The 17,927-nt window shown below is 45.7% G+C and overlaps 2 protein-coding genes across 5 annotated transcripts in view; one reads left to right on the top strand and one right to left on the bottom strand.

Annotated features, from left to right (window-relative positions):
* Positions 1-17,927, bottom strand: part of LOC135226282 (mediator of RNA polymerase II transcription subunit 30-like) — a 642,192-nt gene that overhangs the window by 132,495 nt on the left and 491,770 nt on the right. The window lies entirely within an intron of this gene.
* Positions 1-17,927, top strand: part of LOC135226259 (peflin-like) — a 92,743-nt gene that overhangs the window by 71,320 nt on the left and 3,496 nt on the right. For all 4 annotated transcript variants that reach the window (XM_064265701.1, XM_064265712.1, XM_064265717.1 and 1 more), the window contains one exon: positions 9,623-9,766. In XM_064265701.1, the coding sequence (XP_064121771.1) occupies positions 9,623-9,766 (144 nt within the window). The remainder of the gene's footprint in view (positions 1-9,622; positions 9,767-17,927) is intronic.

The following is a 17,927-nucleotide window of genomic DNA, read 5'->3' as shown; positions in this document are numbered from 1 at the left end:
TTAAGTACCAGTTTCATTGTGATTCTTTCTAGTATCTGTTATAAATCTCTCAAACAAACCATTGGCATTCACCTCCTATTCATACTAAATGTTATGAACTTTTATTAATGTCACACGTCCACTTATGTAAAGGAACAATTTTTCATCTCGCCCATTTCATAGGAACATTTTCATTACCCATAAGTGTATGAAGTACCTTGGTTAGTTGCTCTGTACCACGTCCTGTAAGGGGCACTGCATAGAGTGTGCCTTGCATGGCCCACTGTAGACATTATTAAAGGTTATGTCTTATTCCTTCAGCCCCCAGCATCACTACTTGTTGCCTGTATTTTTGCCTGGTGTTTCAATTTTCTCCTTTCACTGAAAAAAAATTAAACCTACTGGTGAAAACACATGAGACTGGAAATGTGACTTAGCATTCTGATTAAAATTACTTTTTGTACATGCAACTTCCCCGGCAGATATATACTTAGCTTATGTCTCTGACGTCCGACAGAAATTCGAATTTCGCGGCACACGCTGCAGGTAGGTCAGGTGATCTACCCCCCTGCCGCTGGGTGGCAGGAATAGGAACCGTTCCCGTTCTAGAACCAGATTTTCTCTGTCGCGGTAGTGTCAACATATGTTGTTGCTACCTCCTGACTTGATTTTCGTTTTTCATCGCCATCGATCTTCTGGGCTGTCTTTTGCAGGGAAGTACTGGGTCTTTGGTTCGGCATACGCTTTTATTAACTTTTTAATGAATTTGGCTTCGAAAATTTCGAAGAATATATGACGTGTAACTACCAAAATTTTCGGTAGACACTCACATAGTTTGCAAGAAAGGGAAATATTAATATTTATTCATTAATATGTGTAATAAGTGTTAGAATTGATTGAGGAAATATACTGACTTCCTACTTTAGGAGTCAGTAAAGCATGTAACTAGATACGTTTCTTTTAAAAGTTTTTTAGAAACTCGTACTAACGAGCAATTAGAGTATTAACAGTACTAAGTAGTGTTTGCATCCTCATCACCTTCTTACTTCGCAGAAACTTCAAATTCATAATTGCAATTTGAAGACAAGGATTGTGGCTCAAAATGCGAGCTATTGAAAGGTAAGAAGTGATTACTAGTGTTCCCCATTGCAGTGGAGGGTGCGTCTGATCGGCTCTGTCTCGCTCCCAGGCCTAGACCTCTTTCAAGCTCCCAAGCCCAGGGGAGAAGGAATGTCGAAAGCCGTAAGGGGGTTCAGAGAATCCCCACCGGTCAGGCGTCCCCTCGGCAGGTTCTGTAGAGCGTCCCAGACTGCCAAGGATAGCCATTGAAAAGGCATCCTTAAAAAAGTGCGTCTCTTCATCTTACATCCGAAAAGACGAAGAAGGTATATGTTTTGATGATCTAGCGCGTTCTCTGAAAACTAAGAGAACACTGAGCAAGAGCCAGCCAGGAACTTAGGAAGCCGCGTTCCAGCAAGCTAGCGTGAGCCACGTTCCAACAGCCAGCAGCGAGCCGCGTTCCAGAAAACAGACTAGCGCGAGCCGCGTTCCTACAACCAAACGCGGGCCGCGTTCTAGCAACTGATCGCGAGCCGCGTTTCTAGAAAATTTTTTCTTGGCGCAAGGCGCCTTCAAAGAGACGAAGCGCCAGCCTGGCGCAAATTGCGCCAGAAAAACAGACGGCTAGAGCAAGGAGCCTTATAGTACAGTGGCAATCAGAACGATCCTTCCTTTGAACGTTTCCGGGCAAGAGGCTCTTTCTAAAAGGGGTCTAGTAGGCGCTCGGAACTATCAGGGCGCACGGGACCTTCCACACAAGCGAACGTTCCAGGAGCGAGTCTCCTTTCTAGCGTGCGGAACATTCCAGGCGCGCGGAACTATCCAGGCGCTAGGCGCAAGGAGCCAGGCGCCAGAATATTCCAAATCTTCTTAAGAGAGAGAGGTCAGTCGCGAGGCTCCTCTTTGAGTAATGCGGACACACTCCTTCATTCATGCTCTTCCCTCGTTATGAAGAGGCAAGCGCTTTGGGAGTTTTTCTTATAAGAATCTCATCGACGTATGGGTGATGATGGGGGGGGGGCGGATAGGAAATATCTACTTCCTTCCGTAAACCCTACAGACGAACAGGAATTCTGTCTCTTCCGCGATTTATGAGGAAATCACGAAGATTTAAAGAGTTCCTGGATTAACTTCCTTCCTTAAGGAGATATATATTAACGAAAAGAACGAAGACAGTAAAAATTTTTCCTTTATCTGCCTCGGCAGGGAAAGAAGGTAGTTGAGTTGAGTATCTGCTGTATGAGAATACGATACGGCAAATCACACATACCGTAGTTACTTCTTTGTAGAGCAACTCAATTATCAGTATCCTTCCAGGAATTTCCTAGGAAGGACTACGCTTAAAGGGATTGTTAAGACAACACCTACTTAGCTTCTAGATTTATCGAAGTCTTGTTTCGCTTAAATATGCATTAATAAGAACTTCCTGAAGTTCGATAATTTTATAAGATTCCTTTATTTAATGGAGTAGCTGGCAACTCTGGAAGAGTAAGGCCAGACGGCTAACGGAGACTGCTATCGCGCCTTAGAGAGTCGAGACCAACGCAGTAACATGTAGGTGTCGGTCATGAGTGGTTGGTTACATGTCTCTCTCCTGCGGGATGGAATAACTCTAACCGTGTCTCTCCCCTACAATCGCGGTTTTAGCCTCGGATTGAGGGGATAGTTAAGCAAACATAAATAAAATATTGTCTGCCTTTTGCTAAGAAGCTTTCAATAAGAAAGATATTACAACCTTTCAATGCTGTTTACCGTAGGTAACATTATTAAGGATTCTAACACAGCGGAACTCTATATTATATGATGCTCTCATGCTTACGAAAGCATGGCTTATTAGAGTACATGCTTAGTGAGAAGATGAATGTAGTAGAAGAGAATTCACTTTAAGACTACGGTATGGTCAAGTCTTATGCGCATACCGAGGTTAACTACAGAATTCCTAGTATCCTTACAAAGGTTTCCTAGATTAATGCTGTTTACCACAATGTGACAGTTATTTAAATTACAGGAGTCTAATACGGCAGAGCACGAAATAATATAATTCTCTCATCCTTTCGAGAAACGCACACAACCTTTTTAGAATCGGATATTGCTCAAGAGAAGATGGGTGAGTCGGATGGGAAACATTCTCTTGAGTGGCAGAAATTGTTGTTTACCCTGAATGGGACTTACTACGTAAGTATAAAAGTTTTTTCCTACTAAGTAACGGAATTAACACGTGAAGGATGTCGGGTACCATAAGGGCACAGATGTTCTGGCACATAACCTTAAAAGAACTAGAAGGAAGCGCCAGCCTGGCGCAAAGCGTCAGAAGCGCCAGCCTGGCGCAAATTGCGCCAGAAGCGCCAGCCTGGCGCAATGCGCCAGAAGTACCATCCAAGATATTTTCTCTTTTAGCGAGTTATTAACCTAAGAGTCCAGTAGTGGTTGGTGGTTTGTTTGCTTCTCACCTCGGTTGGTCGCGGGTTCGATTCTCGGCCATTCCATTGAGGAGTGAGAGATGTGGATTTTTGGTGATAGAAGTTCACTCTCGACGTGGTGCGGAAGTCACGTAAAAACACCATGCAAACAAACAAACAAACCAGTAGCCTCTCGGAGGCTCGGTAACGGCAAGATTCGTTCCTGATTTCGTTACCCATTTAATCGGAAAGGGGTCGCTTACAAGGAATGATGAAATGATTTTTTAATCACTTAGGCCAATTCCACGACTCTCTCATATCGCAAAGAGCATCGAGAATCTCTTTTTTCGCCCTGTTCGCGTTAACAAAAGAGAACCTATTTGGGAACAGACACGGAACGTAACGATCCTTAAAGGTTCGATGCAAGATTTTGCATGTCCGTGAGAACCTTCTCGATCGAAGATAATAACTGTTAACGTATGTCTAACATTTATTGAAAAGAGTTTTGAGAACCTGCGGAAAGTCTTCATAGATCTCTTCGCAAGGTAGAAGACGAACAGGCTTCCTATAGACTGCTTCCTTTCCTCGAACAAGAGAGGTAGCACTATACGACATCTTTAATTTAAAGAAGGGGAATAAACTTTGGTCTTTTTTTTTCCCCTAGTTATAAATTCTTAACAGATATTAAGATAAATGGGCGTCAAAGGAAGAGAGGATGAATGCCTCATTTTGGCCTTTGAGAGGTTGGATTCACAGAAGTCACGTTCTTCTCACAGCATGTTTCGTAAGGCTTTTCCAAGAGTATCTGGATATCTATCAGAATCTATTATAAATAGACCTGAAAAACCTCTCCACTCTGAGTCTTTCCACGTGCAGACTGACCAGAAGTGGACATGAATGAGAGGATTTTTCAAGGTAAATGACAATAGTCATGGCTAAGACATAGAATTGCTGCAGATCGTGCTAGATGGAATGAGGAAACTGTCCTCTTCCGATACCTCTGTGAACCACATAGCGAGGTTTTTTTTTCTTCACTTTCAGAGGGAAGAATCACCTATGTATATATCTGCTATCAAAGAACGCAGTAAAAGGCTATACTCTGTCTCTACAAGGGGAATTAGAGATAACAGAGGATTAAGATCTTTGGGATCTATACGATACCGCAATACGACAAGAGTAGGATATCATGTACTTTGAATGGAATTTTTTTTTGTTTTGGTGGCCACAGATTCCGTGTTCCGACAAAATGGAACTGCTCCTCATCAAACTTCTTTGAGGAAGTTTATGAAGGAATTCTTTGTTTCTCTTAGCCCTAAACGACCAAGAAGACAAGTGAATTTTTTTGTGCATTGGAATCTCGCATCAGATTCAATGGAGACTCGGCAATGGGTTCTTGCAGCATAGTATGTCTGGCAAAAGAACTAAATCCCTCTATTCCTGACGCAACGCTTTCAGATAGAAGTTTAGTTGCCCAGGCAGGGTACTTACATTTTCATCTACAGAAGAAGAGATGGTTTAAACGTTTGCCTACAGAGTCTTCGGGGTGCGATGAGGGCTCAAATGCTTCCCAGAAGGTATTCAGAAGAATACAATAAGAGCTAGAAATCAGGGTTTCGCCCAATTTCAGCTCAGTCTCTCCTTACTTCTGCTTCCAGACTCCTTCCCTTCCTTCGGGCAAGGATAGGGAAGATTCTGCAACGAGGAACCTCATCAACATGTAAGAAGAGATCTCGTTAGCAAAAGAAGTGTTCACGAAGGATCCTCCTCGGAGGAAGACTCTTCTCTCTCGTATTGTTAGATATCCTGTCGTCTACTGGGTGTAGCTGACTAAAATCACCTCCCCTCCCCTTTGCCAGGGGCCAAAAGCTCAAAGGGGAAGAATTTCTTCCACCTTCTCCAGTCTCCTGATAAACTATGTGGTTGTTCAGGACTCTCGGACAATGTAGCGCCAGCCAAGCGCCAAATGCCAATACAGGCGAAAAACGCCAGAGGCGGACAGTTCCAAGGAACTCTGTCATGGCCGGATACTGAGAAGGAGCGGGCCTCCAACCTGGCGCAAATGCGCCAGAGGCGAACAAATCGGACAGATATAAGAGTGTCCGATGTGGACATCGCCAGACAGCCTAGAGACTCTTCCAAGCTCGAAGCTCCAGCAAGTGTGGAGGAGCCAAGCCAGGCGCGAGGCGCCAGCCAGGCTCTAGGAGCCAGCCAGGCTCTAGGAGCCAGCCAGGCTCTAGGAGCCAGCCAGGCTCTAGGAGCCAGCCAGGCTCTAGAAAGCCAGCCAGGCTCTAGAAGCCAGCAGGCGCCATCCAGGTGCCAGGCTCCTTCAAGGCTCGGTCCTTCCAGTCAGGATTGAGGATCCATCCAGGCGCAAGGCTCCTTCCAGTAAAGAGAAACCTAAAGCTCTGTCATGTAAGAGGGCTAGTCCCCATTGATATGATACAGGTAAGGCTCTGCCATGTAAGTGGGTCAGCCCCCATTGGCACGATCCGAGAAGGCTCTGTCGTGTAAGCGGGTTAGCCCCCATTGACATGATCCAGAAGGGTTTGTCAGTCATAGGTCCCTACCTCGCTGAAACTCTTGAGGCATGCAGACTCATAGACAGTAATCATGAAGTCTTCTGCCAAGCTCCAGGCGCAAGGCGCCAGCCAGACGCAAGGCTCCAGCCAGGCGCGAGGCGCTAGCCAGGAGGGAGGAGCCAATCAGGCGCCAGCCAGGCGCAAGGCTCCAGCCAGGCTCTAGGCGCCATTCAGGCGCAAGGCTCCAGCCAGGCGCGAGGCGCTAGCCAGGCTCCAGGCTTCACCCAGAAGAGATCTATATCAACGAATGCCCTGGCCTTCTTTGAGACAATGTGATCTCCTAAGCACTTGACAAGTGCATTGATGATTCCTTCAAACAGCTGAGAATTAAAAGCGCATGGAGTGCGAGCTTTTCTGTATTCTTGTTCTTTCCTTAACAATATGTCATAAGGACATATTAGCTGTCACATACGGGAGATGCAACTCTGTGTTGACTTCCCATATCCGAAGGATGTCAAGATAACCTTCTCTCTTGGTTGATACGTGTCTGCGGATACATTGCTGGGATAGGGAGCCGATACTGATCCTTAACTAGTGAGTTAATTTTAGTTAAACGTCGTGTTTTTTCTTTGGGTTGTTTGAAAGGAGTTTGGGGATAACTCTTTTCAACTTAAGCACTAACCCTCGTGTTAGGATCAGGTGATCGGGATCGGTGTTGTGCTCCTTAATTATGCCACTAGGCATAGGCACATTGTCATGTAAGAGGCTCTGTCGGGTAAATGGATAAGACCCCATCGACAGACCCACAAGAACTCTTAGCCATAGGTCACATCCTCGCTGAGGCTCTTGAGGCGAAGCAGATTCCTAGGCATTAGCCATGGAATCTTCCGCCTGAACAAGTAGGAACCAAGGTTTTATTTTATTTATTACCTACAAACGTATGTTGTTTTACCTGTCTATTCAGTAAATAGTTGTCTCTTACCCACCACCAAGGGTGTCAATCAGCTAAGTATATATCTGCCGGGGAAGTTGCATGTACAAAAATGATATTGTTAGAATACAATAAAGTTTTGTACATACTTACCCGGCAGATATATACGATGAATGGCCCACCCAGCCTCCCCTCAGGAGACAGGTGGAAGAGAAAATCTGGTTCTAGAACGGGAACGGTTCCTATTCCTGCCACCCAGCGGCAGGGGGGGCGGCAGGGGGGTAGATCACCTGACCTACCTGCAGCGTGTGCCGCGAAATTCGAATTTCTGTCGGACGTCAGAGACATAAGCTAAGTATATATCTGCCGGGTAAGTATGTACAAAACTTTATTGTATTCTAACAATATCATTTTTTAAATAATTTGATCACACTATCGCACCATACCACAGCATCTTATTAGTATGTATTCACATTACCAGATGAGATCTTCACATTTTCTGTTAGCTTACTTTATATCCTCAACATTCATTTCCACAAAAATTCTTAAGCTTGCATGTGTTTTTACCCTCCATGCATCATTAAAAAACTTCAAATTTCAGGCCTTTTCTTCATTTGCATCTTTTATTTCAATATATTTTATCTGATAACCTTTCTTTCCCTGCTCAGTTTCTGTTATTTTTAGGTGGTTTTGGTCAATTTCACCAGGTAACTTATTTAAAATTAAATTTTTTTCTTTTACTTCCCCCTTGAATCCCTTATTTTTTGTCTTGTATACTTCATCATGGTCCTCTCATCTACTTGACAACTCCAGTTTAAGTAAATTGTTTTTCCATTACTAAACCATTCATATCAATCTTTGGACTTAGTTAGTACAGTGGTACCTCGTTTGTTGAATGTTTCTTATATCGAACTTCCCATTTTTCAAACAAAATTTTCGATAAAATTTTGTATCATTTGTCGAACAAATGCTCATACTTTGAATGACTGATTATTTAGTTTATACTTATATTTGACGGCCTACTGGGTCTTACAAGTTAAACTGCATTAAATTTTTTTTTTCATTTATAATATATAGTTTAATGATAACAATGTTCAACAAATAAATAAAAGTATATAGCATTTAATATAAAATATAGCTATCAATCTAACATTTAGCATAAAAGATGTATAAAATTATACGTAACCAAGGTGACGTCACGGCCAGCTGACTTGAGATTGAACGAGGGAGTGTTATGTTGAGGAGAGGAGAAGAGAGAGTTAAAATTTTACTGTATGTATGTAAAACCAATAACAATTCACATAAAAAGGTAATTTCCCAATGAATTTAACGTAATGATAAAATATGAAAATAAAAAAAAAATAAAAAAAACTTTTAATTGAGCCAGTGTTCGGTGCGCTGAGTGAGACGGTCTAGTTGAACAATATTAACAAAATAGTAAATGAGAGAATGAAGCTTTTCACAATAAAATTTAGCACACATAATTAACAAAATAGTCATTGTGGTGATACATGGCTAACTTGAGGTGGAGGGGGGAGTGTTTATATTTTTGAGGAATAATGAATAATTATAAGTTATCGTGCATCGTGGTATTGTTGCGGAGAGAAGTGAGAGAATTGACAGTAAAATCTTTACTTTAATATGTATGTAAAAGCAGTACCAATTCACATAAAAAATAAAATATTATTTCACAATAACTTTAATTAAAGATAAAACATGAAAACAAATGCAATACAGTAAAAAAAAAAGAAGCTTGCTTGGTCAGTGTTCGGTGCGCTGAGAGAGAGAGAGAGAGAGAGAGAGAGAGAGAGAGAGGAACGGCTCTGCTTCCCACTGACTTCTCAGCTGATCTGGGGTGATTATTCGCCCATTTCTTTCACTTACACTCGATTTGCCCAAATCACTTATTTTTGTTATGGTAAAATACTAATCTAGTGACAAATGCTTGTTACAATATTTTACTACTGTAAAAGAAACTCGGCTCTGTGATAAACTGGCGCTGCTTTCAGCTTCTGCATGCTTTCGATTGTTTGTTTCCGATTGTTTGTTTAAACGGGTTCCTTGTGAAAAGTTATTTTTATCTCTTTCCTTTTCTTGCATTCTTGACTTATTACTTATTTGTTTGAAAAGTCCTCATGTTTGCTTTAAAAGTCTGCCGTTTGCCAACAGTAAGTTGACGTATTGTGGCATAATTAATATCTCTCTCTCTCTCTCTTTGATTGTCTTTGTACCGAATATGCGAATAAAATTGATTTTGTTATCAACCTTTGTATACTGCAACCAATTCGGTTTGCTCAAAGGGTTTCCAGCTCTCCTCCCTACATCCCCTAGCCGGCCAGTGCCATTTTTACCAAACAGTTTGTAAATCTTACAAAAAAAAAAAATGTAGAAAATTCTACTTCATATAACGTACTGTTTTCATTACTTTACACTCCTAATTTAACTTTAGAACACATTAATAACAGAAAAAATTTGAAAAGGGGGACTTTTTGGGTTGGCTGGAACAAATTATCCTGATTCCCTTTAATTCTTATGCGGATGTTTGTTTCATATTTTGAACAAATTGTACTTCGAATAGCCTTCTGGAACGGATTAAGTTTGAAGTACGAGGTACTACTGTATTTTCTTTTGTATTAGGCTATGTAGTGGTCTTGTGTGCAGTAATGTATATATAAATATGGTAATCTAAATATTCTCTTTAAAGTTACAGTGCATTAAAATTTTTTATTTTACAGCATTGTTTGACAGAGACAATAGTGGTACAATCAATATACATGAATTTGGCCAGCTCTTCACTTTCATCAATCAGTGGACTGAAGTTTACAGACGTTATGATCACGATAACTCTGGGACTATTGATGAGAATGAGATGAATACAGGTATGATATTCTTGTCTGTATGCCTACATATGTAAGACATTTTGAATCTTAGGTTCACTCATTAAATGTTTATGGATGTTGAAAGATCTCACTTCATCCTTTTATAGTGCCCATTGTATTACAGTAGTTCTAATATATCCGTAATCTTTTATTTGGGCCATTATCATTTAGTGTCATTGCCTGTTTTAGAGTGTTTTAGACTTGTGATATGAGGACCATTCAACAAAATTTTTGTCCTCACCAAGAGAGAATAGTAGTCACTAAAACTTTTTGGTGTGACTACATACTACTACTTTTATGATTATGTATTCACAAAGATCTTGACTAATGCCATAAATTTTCCACTCATAAAAAATTCTAGTAAGTCCTGTATGTAAGCAAGTTTTGTTTTTCTGGTTAGGGATTTTGGGTTTTACTCATTGTAATTAGTGGGAATTGTCAGACTTTAATGGAGAGTATTATACAAAAGTTTTAAAAATGTAGAAGAAATGGTGAGGAAAACAGCCAGTAGGTAAGCTCTTAATTAAAGGCTGCCCCTTAAATGCCATAGCCTGACCTGTTCCAAAAAAAATAAATAAATAAAAGTCATTAATTCTGTGGAGGAGTACTGTATTTGTTCCGACACGGCATACAAACTTCGGTCTTTTACAATAGGAAGGTACTAGCGGCAGCTGGATAGGTCGTAAGCTTTCGAACAAGGGGTTCGGTAGTTAACTGCTTGTCCGACAGGCGCGCGCGCGCGACTGGGAGGTAAACAAATCACTTTTGCTTTCGGCCTGCTGGCGTGTGGACGTGTATCATCGCTCTTCTGCCCGCTTCATCGTTGTTGCTTTCGCATGGTTGTGTTTTTTCTTTTTTTATTTATCTAGTGAAACTGAATTGTAAGTACAATCATTTCATATTTATTTCCATTGAATTCAATTGTGAATTAAAGGATCTTGGTTTCACCACGCCCTCCGATTACCCGAGTGCTGGGACTGAAGGGCGTAAGTGCGGGAATTCATTTTCCCAGAAATGATCCTCGATTGTGTATGCTCGTGCCGAGGGCGGGAGAGCGCTCGCTCCGGGCGTATATTTTGGTTGGAAATGTGTAGATGAAAATCGTAAGTAAGTGCTCTTTCATTTATATTTTTTTTTACCTGTATGCTCGTTGCCGAGCGAATGCGCTCGGCACGAAAACTTATTCTGTATGGAAGTGGAATCGCAAGTACAGTATTCTTTTTCATTTTCCATATATATTATTTTTGATTGTAGCAATACTCATTTTGGATCAGTTTCCGACTTACCCGGAAATTGATCCTTTCCCCTTTTTATTTGAATGAAGTGAAATCGCAAGTGCAGCTCTTTTTCATTTTCATATTTTATTGAGATTGCATTGTTTACTTGGATCAATGTTTCCGCTATTTCCCGGGAATTGATCCTTCCCCTTTTTATTTGTATAAGTGAAATCGCAAGCGCAGTATTCTTTTTCATTTTCATATATATTTTGATTGCATCAATTCATTATGGATCAAGGTTTCCATTCATAATCGGGAATGGATCCTTTTACCCTTGCGCTCGGTACCGAGGGCGCAAATGCGCTCGATCCGAGCCCTTATTCATTGTGAAGTGAATCGTAATGCAAGATTCTTTTTCATTTTATTCCTTTTATTATTGATTGCATCAATATTATTTGGTTCAAGTTCCGCTCAGTCAGGGAATTGATCCTTATGCCCTTGCATTCGGGCCGAGGGCACGATTGCTCTCGGGCTCTTATTATTATTGTTGGGTACATGGGTGCTGTGCGGGGGTAGGGAACGAGACCCCCCCCCCCCCCACTCAGCTCCCACAGATGGCCCTTCCCTGGGGGGGGGGGGGGGGTTGGGGGGGGGGGGGGGGGGGGGTCTGCGTTCTTCTCCTCGCCCGACCCGTCAGCGCGGGGGAGGGCGCTCGGTGCCCGATGTACAATTGTATTCGGGGTCTTCCACTCGTTCGGAGAGGGCTCACCCCCCCGCGCGAGGACGGACTTCCCCCCCACTAATCGCTACTACTGTTATTTCCGCAGGTGCTACTGCCACGAGGGTGGACCTTGGTGAGGTATGGGCGTCCTTCCATTTGCAGGGCGTGCTAGTGTCCAGCGGGCTGCGGTTCTATGTCTGGGCCTACTGCGGTCACCCATGGAGTGGTGACCACGCTCCAGGTGACGACGTCCCTCCTCACCTGGTGTACTCGCCTCACGTGATAACAGTCTTGCCTACAGCCGCTGTGAAGTGCCGTTCGCCGTACCGAGAGGGGGGCGTGCCGCCGCCGCTCGTGGTTGCCGCGCTGCGCGACCACACTTCCGCTGCCCTAGAGCTCTGGACCTGCCGCCGGTACCAGGATGTTGCTGGCTGCTGCTCCACTTCCTGTGTTTCCGGTGCTGCCTGCCGTACCTGCCGATTCTGGGCTGACTGTCCATGCAGTTGCTGCGCTGGCTGTCCCTGCAGTTGCTGCGCTGGCTGTCCCTGCCGTTGCTGCGCTGGCTGTCCCTACTGATGTTGTGCTGGCTGTGCCTGCTGTTCCTGAGATGCCTATACCTGCTGACGTCATTCCCTGTTCGGGGTGGTGGTACTACCCCAGACTTTGGTCTGTCTGTACAGGTGCGTCCGGGCCCTGTGGCTTCGGCTACAGCAGCCCCGGCTCCGCCCTGGATAGCAGATCTTACGTCTGTCCTGGGGAAGCTGACGAAGAAGAGGAGGAATGGTGGTGTCGTCGTCTTCATCTTCTTCATCGTCGTCGGCTGCCGCTCTTCCCCTTCGACTTCTAAGGCTTCACAGCCGAGGAAGAAGAAGGTTGCCTCCTCCCTCCTAAGAAGTCTCCCTCGGGAGCTTCTCGGGACCCGTCTCACCTCGGTGGGACGGGAGGGTTCCTTCCGCTGGTCCTCCTGCTCCTTCGGGAGCGGGACCCGTCTCTTCTTCCGCAAGGAAGAAGACTACGGGGACCAGAGGGGTACCGGCTAACACCCGGTACTTCCTCGCCTGGTGTCAGTGGTTCTGCCACTGCATCAGGGTCCGTCTCAGCCTCTCGTTAGCGGGAGGTACCGAGTGTACGGTCCCGCCTACCAGCGACCGTGCAGCCAGGAACCAGACCTCTGAGTCCGCTCAGCGTCAGGTTCACGGCACGGGGCGGAAGACTGGTGACAGCCGCTCACGCGACTCTCACCAGACCAGCTCTCGCTCTCGCGCCCACCAGCTGGCTACCCCGGGGACGTGACGGTCCACGACGGCCACGGGCTGAGGCTGGGAAGAGGTCTCCGTTCGCCGGTGCCAGCCACGGCTGGAACCAGCGACGTGACGTGCCGTGAGGACAAGCACCGGTCTCACTGTGACAGTGGAGCCTGCAGGTCGCCTGACCGTCGCTCTCACAGAGAGCGATCGGGTACGGCAACCAGCACCAGCTCTTCTGACACTCGAGATCGGGGTGGCCCGCTGTGCTCAGTCCAGCCGTTCTCCACAGCGAGACAGTTCGACAGGCCTGCAGCTCGATCGCCACCGCGGGTTGACGATCGCCTGCAGCCCTCCAAGCCTGCTGGTTCTGCCAGCGAGCGAGGAGGGAGCATCAGGTCTGCCTCTCCCGTACCTTCAACCTCCTCGGGTTACACCGGGAGGAGCGAGGTATTGAGGAGTGATCGTGAGGGGTGCGCCCCTCATGATCCCACCAACGACGCCCTACGTGCCAGGCACGGTTCTTGGACCGGCCAGGACGTATGCGCAAGTGGATGGAGAAGACCGAGAGGGCTGTTGCTGTTCCCCCTTCTTAGGAGGAAGGTTCTCGGAATATGCTCTTGTTCGAAGGGCTTAACAGTCCCACTCTGCAAGATGCTGTGACTTCCGAGATCCAGAGGAACTTTGCCGAGGTTATGGCGCTGATTCGTCAGCACAACGACCTCGGGGAAGGATCGCCGCTCCCACCAGCAGAGCCACTCTCGGCTCGAGTCGTTTTGGGGGCCGAGAGGGAACCCAAATCGACGGTGGGTCTGCCGCGATCGGAGCTTGCCGACTGTGTTGAACCAGGTAGTCTCTCGTCTCCGGACAAGAAGGCTCTCTCAGTTCTGGCCGGTCGAACAAGCTACTTCACCTCCTCTACTGCGACAGAGGCGTTTCTACGTGTCTTCGGACACCGTATTTGAATACCCCTTCGGTCCTCCTGAGGTTTCGACCTCGACGAGGACTGGAATGAGTCGGAGGACGGTATCGGCTCTCTCCTGTCAGGTGTCGATCAGCCCCACCCAGACGACGTTCACAGTGGCGGCAGACCCTTACCTACAGTATGATTCGTAACCCTCCTTGGGAAAACTTTTTCTCCTGACGATACGTTTTCCCAGGCTCTGAGAGGCCATCGCCGTAAGGCGATGGCTGCTCCTTTTCTTCTCCAACTGCTAGTTCCGCTGGGAAGGCGAGCCAGTATCCAATTCCTCCCCCATTCCCTCTCTCCTTACGGCTACGAGGGAAAGGGGAGGGATCCTACAGAGATTTCTCTGTAAGATCCCACATTAGGGGCTGCGCTACCGGGGGGACCTTCGGGTCCTACCTGACGTAAGCCCCGGTCGTTGAGGAGGGATCCTGCCCCTTTCTCGATTTCTACGGGAATCGGGAGGATCACCAGCCGTATCGTTTGACGAATTCGGTGGGGGGTTTCGCAGAGTGCTTAGAATTCTACGGAATTTCTAGCGCACTCAGAGTGTTCGAGTTTTTTACGATCTCCAAACACTTAGGCGAGACCACGGTCCAAAGTGAGCGAGAATCCCTGATAATTGTTACACGATAATTGGGAACCTCGCTTATGCTCGAATTCCTGTAATTTCTAGCATTTGGAAGAAGACTGCTGCTGAAAGAAGAGTATCTCACAGTAGGCGATTAACCTGGAATAGAGAAGAACGGACAGGAACTTCCAGTTTGGCTTGAACTATCGTCTTCGGTATTCTGTTCACCATTGAAGCTTTCCTTGGGAAGACTTCTCCTTCACTCTCTTGACTAGAGAACGAAGGCGGTCGATCTCCAATCCTTATTCTCATTCCTCGAGAGGAAAAGAATTTAGGATGGAGGTCGTGGTACAGAACTACAAATATACTACGTATATTACCCTCGCGACATGATTCTTTAACAGTTGAATTGTCCGGGGGGTAGGCACATACCGTAGTTAACTCTACGGTTTGTGACGAGACGAATTGTATCTTAATTGAACTGCAACTCGGGGTTGCCTGCAACCTCCCAGCAGTTATCAGTTTCGATTTTAGATACTTGGTATTGTCATGACAACACCAAATCAGCTTTTGTATTTACCGAAATCCGTTTCGGTTAAATATAATTGCTCGAAGCGTATTCTTTATGCTCGATGGTTCTAGCCGAACGCATTCCTTCGTGGAATAATGGATTACCTGGCAACTCAGGATGACGAGTCACCGAGAGCTACTGCGTATTGAACTGCCTGATAGCGGCTCAGTATCAGCTAGGTCTCGGAGATGCACGGTCGGTTACGTCTCTCTCTCCCCTGGTTTGATTGACTACCGAACCGTATCTCTGCCCAACAATCATGGACTTAGGTCTCTGATTAACGGGGATTCTCGCAATAATGAAGGACCATCTACTGCTGTGACGCTCGATTTCATCGCCTTCGACATTGCGAGAATTTTCAACAGAGATATCTCTTGGACTCTTTCATCTTTCTGTTTACCGCACGGTAACGGAAGTCTGTACTAGTCACCCGCTGCATCGCACCGCGATAATGCGAATGATTTTTGCAGACATCTGCGTTTGTCTTCAAAATATCTCGTATTCGTAGGTGTGCAATTATTCATTGCTCGCCCCGAACTAAACAGATAGTCAGAAGACATCGCTACTCTCCGACCTGACAGCTCTACTTCCAATGTTCAGCCCATGAGAAGCAGTTCTTCAGGCAGTATTTCCCTGTCTTCATTACTGAAAAGCGCTCCGCTTTTATTGCAACTACGATCCTCACCGGACAGCAATGAATAGCGGTTAGCGTTTTCAGTCTTTGTAGCACAGGTTCAGAATCTTGAGAATCCTTCTCTCGGTTCAGCTGTGAAGACGTAGGTTGCATTTTCTGTACACCTTCGTCTTCAACGACACATAGTGTTGTTTCTTCCTAGCCGAGAATCAACTATACTATGAGATATCTTGCCATCAGGGACCTCGGTCTCTAGAAGGCAATTGACTTTCGCCTGTTGGGCACATGCCTTAAGAGAGTCATCACCTTGCCTTCTGGCATCGGTGACGAACAAATTATTTGTTTAGTCTCTTGGCATAACCCTTTTAAGGCGAAGGTCACGTGACTTGCTCGGGTGCTTGGACAACTTGCCTCCTACCGACGCAGTCAGTCGGCAGCTGTCAGAGCGCCCAAGTCTGTTACGAACTTCGCTGTGGACTTAGTTCGGTTTGTTCCATAACAGTCTTTTCTTTGTCCTAACGGCTTGTCACAGTACCCATACCATCGACACCCCCACCATTGAGTGTCGGTGTCCTATCCACTACCGAGAAGAACAACTTCGCTGCAGACGGATAGACCAGTATGGGTACAGGACATCACCGAAGTCGAGAAGAGGGATAGGTCATACGACCATTCCCTTCTTTTCCTCTGAGGTAATTGCATGACTTTTCCTGCGAAGTCAAGCATCCAGGGGATGGGGATTCGTGACGCTTGATTTCGTACCGAATTCGTAGCGAAGACTCTGAACCCTTCGGTTACTGACGATCGGTTAGAGTCCTTCACAATCCCCTCCCTAATGGACTTCACCGCCTTCGATGCGAAGGAGATGCTGCTTTGTCCTGTGAAAGCGCGACCGCGCTTTCTGAAGAAACTCAACCATCCCAGGCTGAGTGTTGAAGACTCTTCGTCAGCACCAAGATGACCTAGAAGTACACTCCCTCGAGTTACACAAGAACTTCTCCGTGGCGCAGGTACTGAAGGCCAGGGGTCTGGTACAACCAGACCACTGGCACCTCCTTCTACCTTTTGGATATTGCCCACAGGTCCTTGGATCGTTTTCCTTAGGACCCGTGGTGGCTGCTCAACACGTTGTGTAGCTAACCCAGACCCTAGCAGGCTGAACAGCATCGAGTCCTGGTGTGACTGTAAGAATAGATAAGTGAATGAGAGAGTGACTGGCTTCTCTTCCTATCTTTTTCTCCCCTCTACCTGTGGGTAGAGGGATACGGTCATCCACCTTGCTGGATAAGGCGAGATGCCGGTGAGCTACTCGACAGAGCCCCATCCTATCCCTTTCACTAGGGATGGGAGCGAATATCCACCACTTCCTCCTACAAGGGGGGGGAAGTGGATGCCAACAAGAGACAAACCATAACTTTATGTTGCCTCTTGCAAATAGGAACTTGTTCTTGTTTGCTGGTACGAAGAGATACGCTTGCCTCTCTCTTAGTACTTGGTCCAGAGGTCTGACCATTGATCCTGCGGTGCACACCCCGATCAATCGGACAGAGGCTTGGATCCCTCCCTCGCTCTTACGACCAGGGAGGCATTCCCAAGGTTGGGCGAACACCAGTCTGTTCACAAAAGACTCAGATTCCTCCCACCAAGAAGTGAGTCTTCCTATTGTAAAAGGACCGAAGGTTTGTATGCCGTGTCGGAACAAATGACAATTTGTCCAAAATTGCATTTTTCCTAACTATACAAACCTGAGGTCCTTTTACACATAGTCCACCTACTGCCACCCTCACTCTGCAGTTTTTGCTTGGGCCAAAAGCAAAAGTGATTTGTTTACCTCCCAGTCGCGCGCGCGCGCCTGTCGGACAAGCAGTTAACTACCGAACCCCTTGTTCGAAAGCTTACGACCTATCCAGCTGCCGCATAGTACCTTCCTATTGTAAAAGGACCTCAGGTTTGTATAGTTAGGAAAAATGCAATTTTGGACAAATTGTCATTTTTCCACAGTTGGAACCAGGCTAAGAAGAGCTGTTGTTAGGCTCAGAGGTCTGGATAAACTAATCCTTTATAAAAATAATAATAATTCCACAGCTGGATAGCAATGCCAGAATGTTAGTGGGCCAGTTTCATTGAAGTTAGGGAAGACTGCCTTGGAAAATAATGCAAGTCCAAGATTTTAATAATATTTGTCTCACAGGCACAAAAGGATATGTTTTGTGGTATTAGTTTCTGCAGTGAAGCA

The sequence above is a fragment of the Macrobrachium nipponense genome, chromosome 20 (assembly GCF_015104395.2).
Source record: "Macrobrachium nipponense isolate FS-2020 chromosome 20, ASM1510439v2, whole genome shotgun sequence".
In the NCBI taxonomy this organism is placed as follows: Eukaryota; Metazoa; Arthropoda; class Malacostraca; order Decapoda; family Palaemonidae; genus Macrobrachium; species Macrobrachium nipponense.
The sequence above is the reverse complement of the archived record's forward strand: the minus strand, read 5'-3'. Positions and strand labels throughout refer to the sequence as shown.